The sequence below is a fragment of the Cloeon dipterum genome, chromosome 1 (genome assembly GCF_949628265.1).
Source record: "Cloeon dipterum chromosome 1, ieCloDipt1.1, whole genome shotgun sequence".
NCBI lineage: Eukaryota > Metazoa > Arthropoda > Insecta > Ephemeroptera > Baetidae > Cloeon > Cloeon dipterum.
The window spans coordinates 4,687,418-4,699,894 of NC_088786.1; the positions used below are offsets into that span (position 1 = coordinate 4,687,418).

Consider the following 12,477-nt stretch of genomic DNA (forward strand, 5'->3'; position numbering starts at 1 on the left):
GTCGCGATCGACTAGGCAGCTTGACCCACAATGTTTTGAGCACCGCCAACGAGCGCAGCTGCTCTATCAGCTAGTCCCCCAGAAACCTAATACCATGTCGAGAGTTTTTCGGCGAACTCTCCGTACTGCATTTGCATCCACGTTCTGCAAATGTGGGAGAAAAGACGCACTCCACCAGAGTGGGGATAGCAGCTCCACGGTTGTTTAGGGCAGCAATCCGCGCGCAAGTTGATAGCTCCGAGAGCGAGTCTTCCACAGCTATGCCTGACAAAAAGAACTCCAAGGATATCATGCTGCCGTCCGGCCCTTGGGTCCCTGCGGATGGTGGAGTTCGAGCCTGGCTGGTTGTCGTGTCCAGCGCCCTGATCAATGGTCTTATTTTCGGCATCATCAACTCGTATAGCGTCATCTATTTTGACCTGCAAAAAAAATTGGAGGCAGACGGAATTCCCGACTCTTCATACAAAGCTTGTGAGTCTAATTTTTAATCTATTTTCGTTAAAACGTTCAACCCAGGAATATTAAAACTGCAGCCAACGGAGTTCTGGCTGACCGCAAGCACAATTTTTCAGGGACGAACCACACTAAATTTTGCTTAAGTCCTTACAGAGCTCCTAAATTGACATTCGGATCAGTACAAAAATAATTGAATCAAACGCATTATCTAATAATGTCTATTTTTGTTCGGTATTTTAAACTTCTTTTTTTCATTTGCCTTGTGTAATTTTTTTTATCAATTTGCGGATATCCTCTCCGTTCATGCGGTTCTCGAGAAGCAGAGTAAACCTATAAACGCAGTTTTCCGCGTCACTATTCCTACGCTTTCATTAATATATTATCTGCCAACTATTTACACACACAATTTTCAGAATAGCTATTTGCGATATTATAATAACCGCTGAGTTTTTAAACTACACCTCTCTTTAATATAACGCGTGTTAACGACATCTTAAATTTTGTTCTGAATAAAAAAGGAATATTGAAAAAATGAGTAGGCTAATTTTTCGAACATCAAAAACTTTTTATCTTAATTTTCAATTAAATTCTAACATTATTTAATCAAATTTAACTAGTTGATCGCTAATGAGAATCTAAAAATAAATGTACCATTTAATATTTTGTACCCTCTTAGTAGGTTCAATGACACGTGCACTACAAAGTCCATAGGCGCCATACTCCGCAAAATTTCATAATCCCATATGTATTTATGTAATTGAATTATTTTTATATGAAAAAAATCCCTGCAAATCACGCAGTACCTATTTGACCAATTATTTATAACATATTGTCTAAAAAGCATTCACCTCAAAAAATCAGCCTATTATTAAGTAGGATATATTTTACTTATGCTTGACTAAAATTTGGTACGGCACGTGCGGCTTATTTCTTACAACTTATGAAGAGTTCTATTTTGTGAGATGGATTAAATAAATTTTAGATTTGTGTCTATATTTTTAATATTTTCAGCCCTTGTGGGATCGCTGACTATCGGCGCAACTTTTGCGTTTTCCCCGGTGGCTGGCATCTTGACGGACCGATTTGGCCACCGACGAACCACCATGATCGGCGGAGCCTTGGCCGTCATGGGTATACTGGCCTCCTCCTTAGTCATCAAATATGTGAGCACCCGAATTTGCATATTCATGAGGGGATATTCAAAATAACAAAAGCTGCGTGCTGTTAAATTGAATTGCAGGTCGAGGCGCTGTACTTAACATATGGGATTTTGTTCGGACTTGGCGCCTCGCTCGCTTACACCCCGTCCCTGGCGATTCTGGGCTACTACTTCAAGCGGAAGTTGGGCCTGGTCAATGGAATAGTGACTGCTGGCAGCTCTGTTTTCACCATTATCGTCCCGCTTGCGTTCGGGCAGTTAATTCCGCACATCGGACTCGAATGGGTGCTGCGGTCTACCGCTTTCCTCATGACCTTTATCATTTTTGCAGCCTTCTTATTTAAGGTAGATATAACTGATTTATCAAAATATTTATAGGGCGCATTTATTTTAAAATTAAAAATTTTGCTAATAGTGAATGGGGAAAAGGCCCCCTCTTTTTAATTTATCATTTGTAGAGTTCTCGGCCAGCCGCGTCGCGCCATCCAGCAAATTTTGGGTCACGTGGGCACCCACCGTGAATCTGGTTAAGCTGCGCTAGCCACCGGTGAAAAGGTGTCGAAAATTAAAAAGTGCAAGAGAAAAATATGTCTTGCAGCCCTTCAGGCCGTTAAGCACTATCAAACTTCACGTTTAAAATATTATCAGCCGCGCCAGCTGCCGCCGTGCAAAATATTTGGCTATTATGCCTGTCCCGCCGCCCTAAATCTCGCGGCTGTGACCTCTAATCATTTCAGTTTTTAAATTATTGAACAAAAAATATTTTAAAGTAAAAGAGGTACAAAATGTATTTATTTAATTTTTAATTCCCCCTTAAACATTTATCTTCAACGTGACCGTAAATTATTTCAGGTTCCGGCAGGCGCAATAATAATTGAAGCTCAGAAAAAGGATTCTAAGTGCCTCAACTTTGAAATATGGAAAAATAAGCGATATGTGATTTGGGCGATCGCCATCCCCGCTTCTCTTTTCGGTTATTTTGTCCCATATGTGCACATGGTAACGTATAAAACATAAACGCTCCAGATAAAATTAGTTTTCCGGGCACCCGTCTTACAGGTAAAATTCGTGGCGATAAACTTCCCAAGCTCGGACGGAAAAATTCTCGTCATGTGCATGGGGCTGACGTCTGGCATAGGACGAATCGTCTTTGGCAAGATTGCAGACATGAAGCAAGTAGACCGCATCCTTCTGCAGCAGGTATTACGATTTCAAAGCTGGATGAATAAATTGGATTAAATGAGGAGCCTCTTCATAGTGCAAAGCGACGATGACCAATCAATTAAATGACGCATGTGTGCGGTGCATTGAAGGTTTCGTTCATTTTCCTTTTTGCAGATCTCATTCGTGTCAATTGGTACGTTAACAATGTTACTGGTTGTCGCCCCTTCCTGGACGATCATGATTCTAATTGCATTGGGCATGGGCCTGTTCGACGGCTGCTTCATCAGTCTGCTTGGTCCGATTGCCTTTGATTTGTGCGGTCCCGAGGGTGCGTCTCAAGCGATCGGATTTCTGCTTGGACTGTGCTCCATCCCGCTCACCGTCGGACCTCCCGTCGCAGGTACTCAGATCTCCGCGAGACGGCTCAAGTGGTCTCCTCATAATGTGAGTCATCTCGTTGTTTCAGGCAAACTATTCGACCACTTCCATTCATACACGGTGCCCTTCTTGCTGGCTGGAGGACCGCCAATAATCGGCGCTTTCGCACTCTTTGCTATTAAGTGTGTCAAGGCTGAGGAGAAGAATGCGCTAGATATTTCCCGGACGAAATGTTATAGTTTATGAAATTAGGTTAAATATTTACAAGAATCTCGCTCAGGAAAAAATTGGCGTGAGTAATATTTTTAGCAAAAAAGGTTTTCTCAAAAAGCGTGCTGTTTGATCTCTGAAAATGAATTCCTATATAGTTCACAACACTTGCTGTGAATATTTTTGCGCACTTCGCAAGACCGAGTGATGACTGGTACCATATTGATTGGTTATATAAGACGTTATTTATTATAAATTATTTAAGTTCCTGATCAAAACCAAAATAAAAATTGAAATTCACAAATATTACTGCATTTTGCGTTATTCGTTATACTGCCTGCAAATCAGGGCTGGGTATCTCCCAGGGAGTTTCCCAAACCTGCAGTGCAGTGGTTTATGGAATAGTGACTGCTGGCAGCTCTGTTTTCACCATTCTCGTCCCGCTTGCTTTCGGACAGTTAATTCCGCACATCAGACTCGAATGGGTGCTGCGGTCTACCGCTTTCCTCATGACCTTTATCATTTTTGCAGCCTTCTTATTTAAGGTTAATATAACATATTTATCTGCTATAGTTCCTCTCCACACACATTCAACCATTTTTTCCGATGTGATCTTTTTACAAAAATATTTGTAGGGCCTGTTTTTTTTAAATTAAAACTTTTGCTATTAGTGAAAGTAGAAAAATGCCCTCTTTTTAGTTAACTGCCTGCAAATCAGGGCTGGGTATCTCCCAGGGAGTTTCCCAAACCTGCAGTGCAGTGGTTTTTTGCGGTATTTACCAGTTATGTGCGGTTTTTGCACCTCATGGTTACACATAAATTATTGAATAAATGCCCTATATGGAGAGGGAATGGGTTTTTGGTTTTTGTTGACTACGTGGGCTTTTAGAGTTTTGAAACATTTTAAATGTAATTTTTCACGTCTATTTCACCAGTTGTATAAACCCTTCCAATTCTCCCTTTGAAACGAGCATCTGCGTTTTCACAATTCCACTCCATTGCGCACAAATAGAAAATATTGGCAATCTGCATGCTGCACACATATAGAGATGCAATTTTAATGGCTGGCTGACTGAGTGAAACCCAAGAGGAATTGCTTCTGCAGATTTGCGATACAATGCATCACAAAACAAACTTAAAGTTTTTATTTGCAATTTAAAATGACAAAGCAGTTGAGGCCTTTTCCTGCAAGTAGCTCAGGCGAGATTGGAAACAAAATTGATTATTGTCTCAGGGTTTATTACAACTGGTGAATTACAGTCGCAAGTTTAAGCGTATACATTTGTGAATATATCATCTGTGCAGAAAGTGGAAGTTCAAAACAGAAAGAGATAGATAGGTTGTATATATTTGCTTGATAAATCATATATGCTAGAAATTACCAACGTTGACAACATTCAATTTGAAAATAATAAAATAGAAGTTAATAGACGCGCTGCTCAGTTAAGATCCAAAATAGACAAGTAAATAAATTATTTAAAATGCGTTCAACCTAAAAAAATAATGTAAGATTTTTAGCATATATGATTTTTTAAAACAATAAATAGTTCTTGGTTAAAATGTTTGTCATTTGTTAGTTTAGATTATCAAAATAGTCGGCTATATTTGAGCAATTTTTTGCAATTCAGCGCATATATTATTTGTAAAAGGGCTAGATTTCAAGAAATGACCAAACAATCAAAGTGCTTTTTAAAAATGAAGCTGTTAAATAAATTGAAGGTTTCGCTAATTTAAAAACTATTAAAAAATGCTATAGCCAGTGTATATTTCATTGACAAAGTATGGTAATTTGTCTGTGTTTTGCCTAACGAGATTACGATCGCATTAATAATTATTGTGTACCAATATGTAATGACGTAAATGTTCGAACGTCCACACGTGGGAGCGGAGGTAGAAACTCGTAATCTCGTCAGGTGAAACCCTGACAGTGTTTTTGAAATTTTAAGAACAGAAATAACATTACGCTCAAACTAGTCAAACCTTCTTCGGAATAGAAAGAAATGTCAAGATAACAATAGAAAATGCAACAAGCCACCGCTTGAGGAACATGCATTAGGTATATATATTTGTGGGGAACAGCTAGTTTAAAGCACCGAACAAAGCGGGTGGAATCGTCCGTGAAGAGCAGCATGGTGGCTCGAATTCCTTGGACTCCTCCTGAAGGGGGCTTAAGAGCATGGCTCACAGTTCTAGCCAGTTTCGTAATTCAAGGTCTTGTGTTCGGAATCAACCTTTCCTTTAAACTTAAACGAATTTGGAATTTTTAGCGTCACCGCGGTTGTTGCATAGGGCAGCAATCCGCGCTCAAGTTGATAGTTCCAAGACCGAGTCATCGACAGTTAATATTCCTGACAAACAGAACTGCGGCCCTTGGGCCCCTGCGGATGGTGGAGTTCGAGCCTGGCTGGTTGTCGTGTCCAGCGCCCTGGTCAATGGTCTTATTTTCGGCATCATCAACTCGTATAGCGTCATCTATTTTGACCTGCAAAAAAATTGGAGGCAGATGGAATTCCCGACTCTTCTTACAAAGCTTGTGAGTAAAATAAATTTTTAATCTATTTTCGTTATAACGTTCAACCCAGGGATGTTAAAACTACAGCCAACGGAGCACTAATTTTCAGGGACGAACCACACTAAATTTTGCTTCGGTCCTCACAAAGGTCCTAAATTTACATTCAGTACAAAACTAATTGAGTGTCAAACGCATTATCCACGAATGTTTTTTTTTGTTACGTATTATTTTTTTCATTTCAATTCATTCATTTGACATTCAGCATGGTAATACATTCAGGTGATGATCCTCTTACCTTTTGTGTACTTATTTTTTTCAATTTGCGGGTATTCCCTTCATTCGTGCGGTTTTTAAGACGCAGAGTAAACCAAGAAACGCATTCACTATTCCTACGCTTTCATTAATATATTATCTGTCAACTATCTTGACACTCGTACGGGAATCCATAGAGAGCTTTCCGTTTCCCACATTTAAACGCCACCTTGTATCTGCGCTGTGGGAACTAATTTTATCGCACATCTGGCCCCCGCTGGTACGGCACGTGCGCCTTAATTCATATCTAACAAAACTTATGAAGGTTATGAAGAGTTCTATTTTGTGAGATGGATTAAATAAATTTTAGATTTGTGTCTATATTTTTAATATTTTCAGCCCTTGTGGGATCGCTGACTATCGGCGCAACTTTTGCGTTTTCCCCGGTGGCTGGCATCTTGACGGACCGATTTGGCCACCGACGAACCACCATGATCGGCGGAGCCTTGGCCGTCATGGGTATACTGGCCTCCTCCTTTGTCATCAAATATGTGAGCACCCGCATTTGCATATTCAAGAAGGGTTATTCAAAATAACAAAAGCTGCGTGCTGTTAAATGGAATTGCAGGTCGAGGCGCTGTACTTAACATATGGGATTAACTGGGTAGATACAACTGATTTATCCGCTATAGTTCCTCTCCACACACATTCAACCATTTTTTTCCGATGTGATCTTTTTACAAAAATATTTGTAGGGCCTGTTTTTGAAATTAAAACTTTTGCTATTAGTGAAAGTAGAAAAATGCCCTCTTTTTAATTAATAATTTCTAGAGGTCTCAGCCAGCCGCGCTGCATAACGCTAGGAGGCAAATTTTAGGATGTTCCATGTTCATGTTACAAATTCATGGATTTTACGTGGATGAGTTCCACGGACATATTTGGGCTTTTTTTCAAGTATACTCATCTGGAAATACTTTTCCTTTCATGTTTGACAATTTTCAATCAGATTGAGTTTCGATTTTTCGAATTATAGGGCAAAATTAACGTCCATGGAACTCACGTGGATGATCCCAATATCCGCTGGTGAAAATTGTCAGCCGTCGCCGGACAAAAAATTCGGCTAGGGTAAGTCGGTCCAGCCAGCCGCCGCCTTAAATCTCGCGGGTGAGACCTCTAATAATTTCAGTTTTTTAATGATAGAGCAGATAATATTTTGAAGTAAATAATGCACAAATTTAATTTTTAATTTTTAATTCCACCTCTTATATATTAAACATGAACGTGAGCTTAAATTATTTCAGGTTCCAACAGGTGCAATGATAATGGAGGCTAAGAAAAAGGATTCTAAATGCTTCAACTTTGAAATATGGAAAAATAAGAGATATGTGATTTGGGCGATCGCCATCCCCGCTTCTCTTTTTGGTTATTTTGTTCCGTATGTGCACATGGTAACGTATAAAACATAAACGCTCCAGATAAAATTAGTTTTCCGGGCACCCGTCTTCTAGGTAAAATTTGTGGCGACAAACTTCCCAAGTTCAGACGGAAAATTTCTCGTCATGTGCATAGGGTTGACGTCTGGCATAGGACGTATCGTCTTTGGAAAGATTGCAGACATGAAACGCGTGGACCGCATCCTTTTGCAGCAGGTATTATGATTTCAAAGCTGGATGAATAAATTGAATTAAATGAGAAGCTCCTTCATAGTGCAAATGCAAAGTGACGATGTCCAATCCATTATAATATGACGCATGTCATGGTTCATTTTCCTTTTTGCAGATCTCATTCGTGTCAATTGGTACGCTAACAATGTTACTGGTTGTCGCCCCTTCCTGGACGATCATGATTCTAATTGCATTGGGCATGGGCCTGTTCGACGGCTGCTTCATCAGTCTGCTTGGTCCGATTGCCTTTGATTTGTGCGGTCCCGAGGGTGCGTCTCAAGCGATCGGATTTCTGCTTGGACTGTGCTCCATCCCGCTCACCATCGGACCTCCCGTCGCAGGTACTCAGATCTCCGCGAGAAGGCTCAAGTGGTCTCCTCATAATGTGAGTCATCTCGCTGTTTCAGGCAAACTATTCGACCACTTCCATTCATACACGGTGCCCTTCTTGCTGGCTGGAGGACCGCCAATAATCGGCGCTCTCGCACTCTTCGCTGTTAAGTGTGTCAAGAAAGGCTAATGAGAAGAATGCGCTAGATATTTCCCGGACGAAATGTTATAATTTATGAAATTAGGTTAAATATTTACAGGAATCTCGCTCAGGAAAAAATCGGTGCGAGTAATATTTTTAGACTTTTTTTCTCAAAAAGCGTGCTGTTTGATCTCTGAAAATGAATTCCTAGTTCACAACACTTGCTGTGATTTTTTTGGCGCACTTCGCAAGACTGCGTGGTGACTGGTACCATTATAAGGCGTATTAATTATAAATTATATAAGTTCCTAATCAAAACGCTAAATTAAAAAGTGAAATTCATAATTTTTTCTGCATTTTATATTACACGTCGTATTATTAGTCGGCTATATTTGAGCAATTTTATGTTATTCAGCACATATTATTGGTAAAAGGGCTAAATTTCAAGAAATGATCAAACACAAATGAAGCGTTTAAAAATCGTTATTCAAAGAAGCTGTGAAATAAATTGTAAGTTTCTCTTATTTAACTTATATAGAGAATAAGAGTCAGTGTATATTACATTGACAAATTTATGGTAATTTCATAGTGCTTTTGCAATTTCAAGAACAAAAATACTATTACGCTAAACTTTGTTACAAATGGAAAGTAATGGCAAGATAACAATAGATAATGCGGTAAGCCCCCGCTTGAGGAATATGCTTTACGTACATTTTGTGGATAACAGTTTAAAGCAAGAAACACAGAGGATGGAATCGTCCGTGGAGAGCAGCATGGTGCCTCGAAGTCCTTGGGCTCCTCCTGAAGGGGGCTTTAGAGCATGGCTCACAGTTTTAGCCAGTTTTGTTATTCAAGGTCTTGTTTTTGGAATCAACCTTTCGTATAGTGTAATCTACTTCGAACTCCAACGAATTTTGGATGCTGACGGAGTCACAGACACTTCTTACAAAACATGTAATTATGACACCTGTTTTATTAATTCATTTTTTTAACATTTATAAGCGTTTGGAGATATTTATATATTGACATTTATCTTGTCAAATCAGCGCAAGCATAATTTACTGTCAGAAATTTACACGCATGGCTCAATATCCAAAACAAATAAGTGCTTATCTAGTAAAAAACAAATATGAATAATATACCAATTCCGGAAGTCTAGCGTCTACATATATTATATCTTTTAATGTACCCATACCGTGTTTTTCAAACCAAAGAAGTGCAAACCACCAACGGAGTTAGAAATGGTTTATTGCCTATGTGTGATAAAGCGGATGATTGACAGCATTGTTTGCGATGTTTGGCCACACGCGTGTTGAGATTATGCAGACTAAAAATGCAACAAAAAATAATTTATATTACATACACTGTCTAGAGACCAAGAACCATTAACTATATTTTAAAATTCAGTGCGGCGTGATATTACTTTGTAAAGGATTGCTTTAGCTTTATTTTGCTAGTGCTTTTCGCCATTTCTTGCTTTTAAATCTTCATATCTAATGTATTTACTCGATTGAACATTGTAAGAATAAACAAAGAACATTACAATAATAAAACAAATTAAAAGCTAGCCAATTACCAAAAAAATTAAAATTGTCATTTTTTTCAGCTCTGGTTGGTTCTTTGAGCTTGGGAATGACTTTCGCCTTCTCAATCCTCGCTGGCATTTTAATAGACCAGTTTGGATACAAGACAACTGCAATTATAGGAGGAAGCCTGTGTCTAACCGGCATGTTCTCCTCATCATTTTTGATACACCATGCAAGTTTTATCAAGTCTACCTTTTCCTGCAGAATAAATCATAGTTTATCCAGATTGAAGCGCTTTACTTCACTTACGGAATCCTGTTCGGTTGCGGCGCGTCTCTTTCCTTCAACCCTTCCCTCGCGGTGCTGGGACTGCACTTCAGAAAAAGAATAGGCTTGGCGTGCGGCATCGTGTCTGCAGGCGCCTCCGTTTTCACTTTCTGGTTGCCACCAGCCCTTGTAGCGATGATTTCCGCGATTGGGCTTGACTGGACGCTCCGAGTCATTTCTTTTCTAATGATACTTATCGTCGTTGCAGCACTGACTTTCAATGTATTTTAATTTTAGACCTAATGAAAGGAAGTAATTTGAATTAATTTGTATAGGTACCAGCCGGTGCGAGAGAACAGGGAAGTGAGCGGAAGAAATTGGAGATTTCTAATATTTTAAATAAAGAAAACTGGAAGAAAAAGAAGTTCGTTATATGGACGATCGGTGTTCCATTAGCTCTTTTTGGCTATTTTGTTCCGTTCGTGCACATGGTAGAGCTTAGCATTCAAAATAGATTTTAATCATTGACATTTCTTCCTAGGTGAAATTTGTTTCTATTAATTTTCCCTCTGATGATGGCAAAATTTTGATTATGTGCATTGGCGTTGCATCGGCAGTTGGACGCGTAGCATTTGGAATGCTTTCGGACCATAAGCGAATCAATCGAGTGTTGCTTCAGCAGGTAAATAGCATTCCTTCCTACAAAGATTTTGTAAAAAAAGGAATTTTAAAAATGACCGAACTGCGCGGATTGACGGAAGAAAATTATCTAACACGTTTTACTACTGTTCCGGCCCCTTATCAGCCAATTCACGCAATATATTTATTTCACTTCGTCTACCAAAGTCATTGCAACCTTTTGTTTATTTGATCCGTTTTCAACAAAGCGTGATTTCTAGATCCTTAATATTTATTTTTTAGATTTCCCTTTTCTCCATTGGCGTCTTGACAATGCTCCTCGTGGCAGCAAACGCTTGGGTACACATGATTTTAATATCCTTGGGAATCGGAATTTTCGACGGCTGCTTCATCACTCTGATCGGACCGATCGCCTTTGACTTGTGCGGGCCGCAAGGCGCTTCCCAAGCGATTGGATTTGTCAATGGATTGTGCGCGATCTCGGTAACTCTAGGACCAACCATTGCAGGTGAAATATTTTACGAAACCATGTCATCCTCGTGCAAGGAATATTTTTGCAGGAAAACTTTTTGACATTTTCAACTCTTACACGCTACCGTTCCTGCTGGCTGGCACGCCATTGATTCTAGGGGCCTTGGGACTATTCTCCATCATGTGCGTAAAGAGCTAATGAAGAAATATGAAACAACAAGCAGAAAATTCGCTGTAATGCTAAATCTAACTAAAATAAATCAAGAAAATGAAACTGTGCACAAGTTTTTGTTTTCCTAGACAAGAGCGTAATTATTTAGGTTTGGTATTGTTGAAAATTACTGGATTTAAAATATATTTTCTTGACCATCTGAACCAGGGCTCAATGCATTTTTTTCCGGACTAAAAAGCAGTATTCTGAAGGTTCTTGAGGTTTTCAATGCTAAAATTAGTGAATATTTTAAGCAATTTTCATGATTTCCAATCAACATAAATTGAACGATTCTTATGATTATCCAACAACATTTTCTAATTAAACTGCTGAAATTACGCCAATTCTCGCATGTGCTAAGCATTATCGCTTTATCTTAACACCCTGTTTGTTTTGTACAGTCAGTAAAAGCTCACAGCCGCTTGTTATTTGCTATTCACCATGCTTCGCAATTCGCAAAGCATTTTTCAAGGTAGTCCTTGTTGACGACGAAAATAGGACGTGTAGTTGAAATACGAAATGCTTGAAACGCTGAAAAATTAGTGAAAGCGACTGTTGACAGTAAAATAAATATGGCAATGTAGACGCTTAGTTTAAAAATTATACTTTGCAGAGTAAAAGGAAATTCAATATATCCCTTTATTCTAAATTAAAGTCAGTTCACACATATAAAATGTCACAGAAAATAATCACTCACATTAACAATTTCTACAAATAAGAACCTGAGTGAAACTGTCGCTCCAACGCAGCAATCTGGGCAGACAATTTATATAAATAATCTAGTAAGTAAAAAAGGAGCGTTCTTTCAGTTGTTGTTCCACTCGACTAGCTTCGTAGCTCCTCTTGCCACCCACCGCCTAGAAGTACATGACGCACTGCGCTGTCTCTGCGGAAACTAAAAAATATTTTTTTCGTCAAAATACTTTTTTAGCAGAGCTGAGCACGCTAAAAGTCAATGTTATCAGAGACGGAGACAATTGACAAAACGCGAGCCCTCCTGATGGTTTCCCTTGAATAAACATAAAGCATTTTGTTTTCAATAAATTAGGAAATGACGTTTTTTTCTATTCTAATTAAAAAATCGTATCGATAAAGA

General features: G+C 39.0%; 3 protein-coding genes across 3 annotated transcripts; all 3 read left to right on the top strand.

The window, feature by feature from the left end:
• The first annotated feature begins 42 nt into the window (after positions 1-42).
• LOC135940016 (monocarboxylate transporter 10-like) lies at positions 43-3,673 on the top strand. Its single transcript, XM_065484660.1, has 7 exons — positions 43-471; positions 1,468-1,619; positions 1,697-1,960; positions 2,468-2,614; positions 2,675-2,815; positions 2,954-3,179; positions 3,246-3,673. The coding sequence occupies exons 1-7, from the start codon at positions 261-263 to the stop codon at positions 3,401-3,403; spliced, it is 1,299 nt and encodes a 432-aa protein (XP_065340732.1). The 5' UTR covers positions 43-260; the 3' UTR covers positions 3,404-3,673.
• A 1,870-nt stretch (positions 3,674-5,543) lies between these two features.
• Positions 5,544-8,539, top strand: LOC135934767 (monocarboxylate transporter 10-like). The gene is given in 9 exon segments (XM_065476735.1): positions 5,544-5,568; positions 5,635-5,853; positions 5,856-5,900; positions 6,531-6,682; positions 6,760-6,795; positions 7,433-7,579; positions 7,640-7,780; positions 7,911-8,136; positions 8,203-8,539. Coding segments are annotated over 9 exon segments (1,104 nt in total). The 3' UTR covers positions 8,316-8,539.
• A 244-nt stretch (positions 8,540-8,783) lies between these two features.
• On the top strand, positions 8,784-11,448 carry LOC135940039 (monocarboxylate transporter 10-like). Its single transcript, XM_065484692.1, has 7 exons — positions 8,784-9,221; positions 9,874-10,025; positions 10,079-10,342; positions 10,396-10,551; positions 10,602-10,742; positions 10,982-11,207; positions 11,260-11,448. Exons 1-7 carry the CDS (start codon positions 8,909-8,911, stop codon positions 11,367-11,369), a joined length of 1,362 nt encoding a protein of 453 aa, XP_065340764.1. The 5' UTR covers positions 8,784-8,908; the 3' UTR covers positions 11,370-11,448.
• Positions 11,449-12,477: the final 1,029 nt, after the last annotated feature.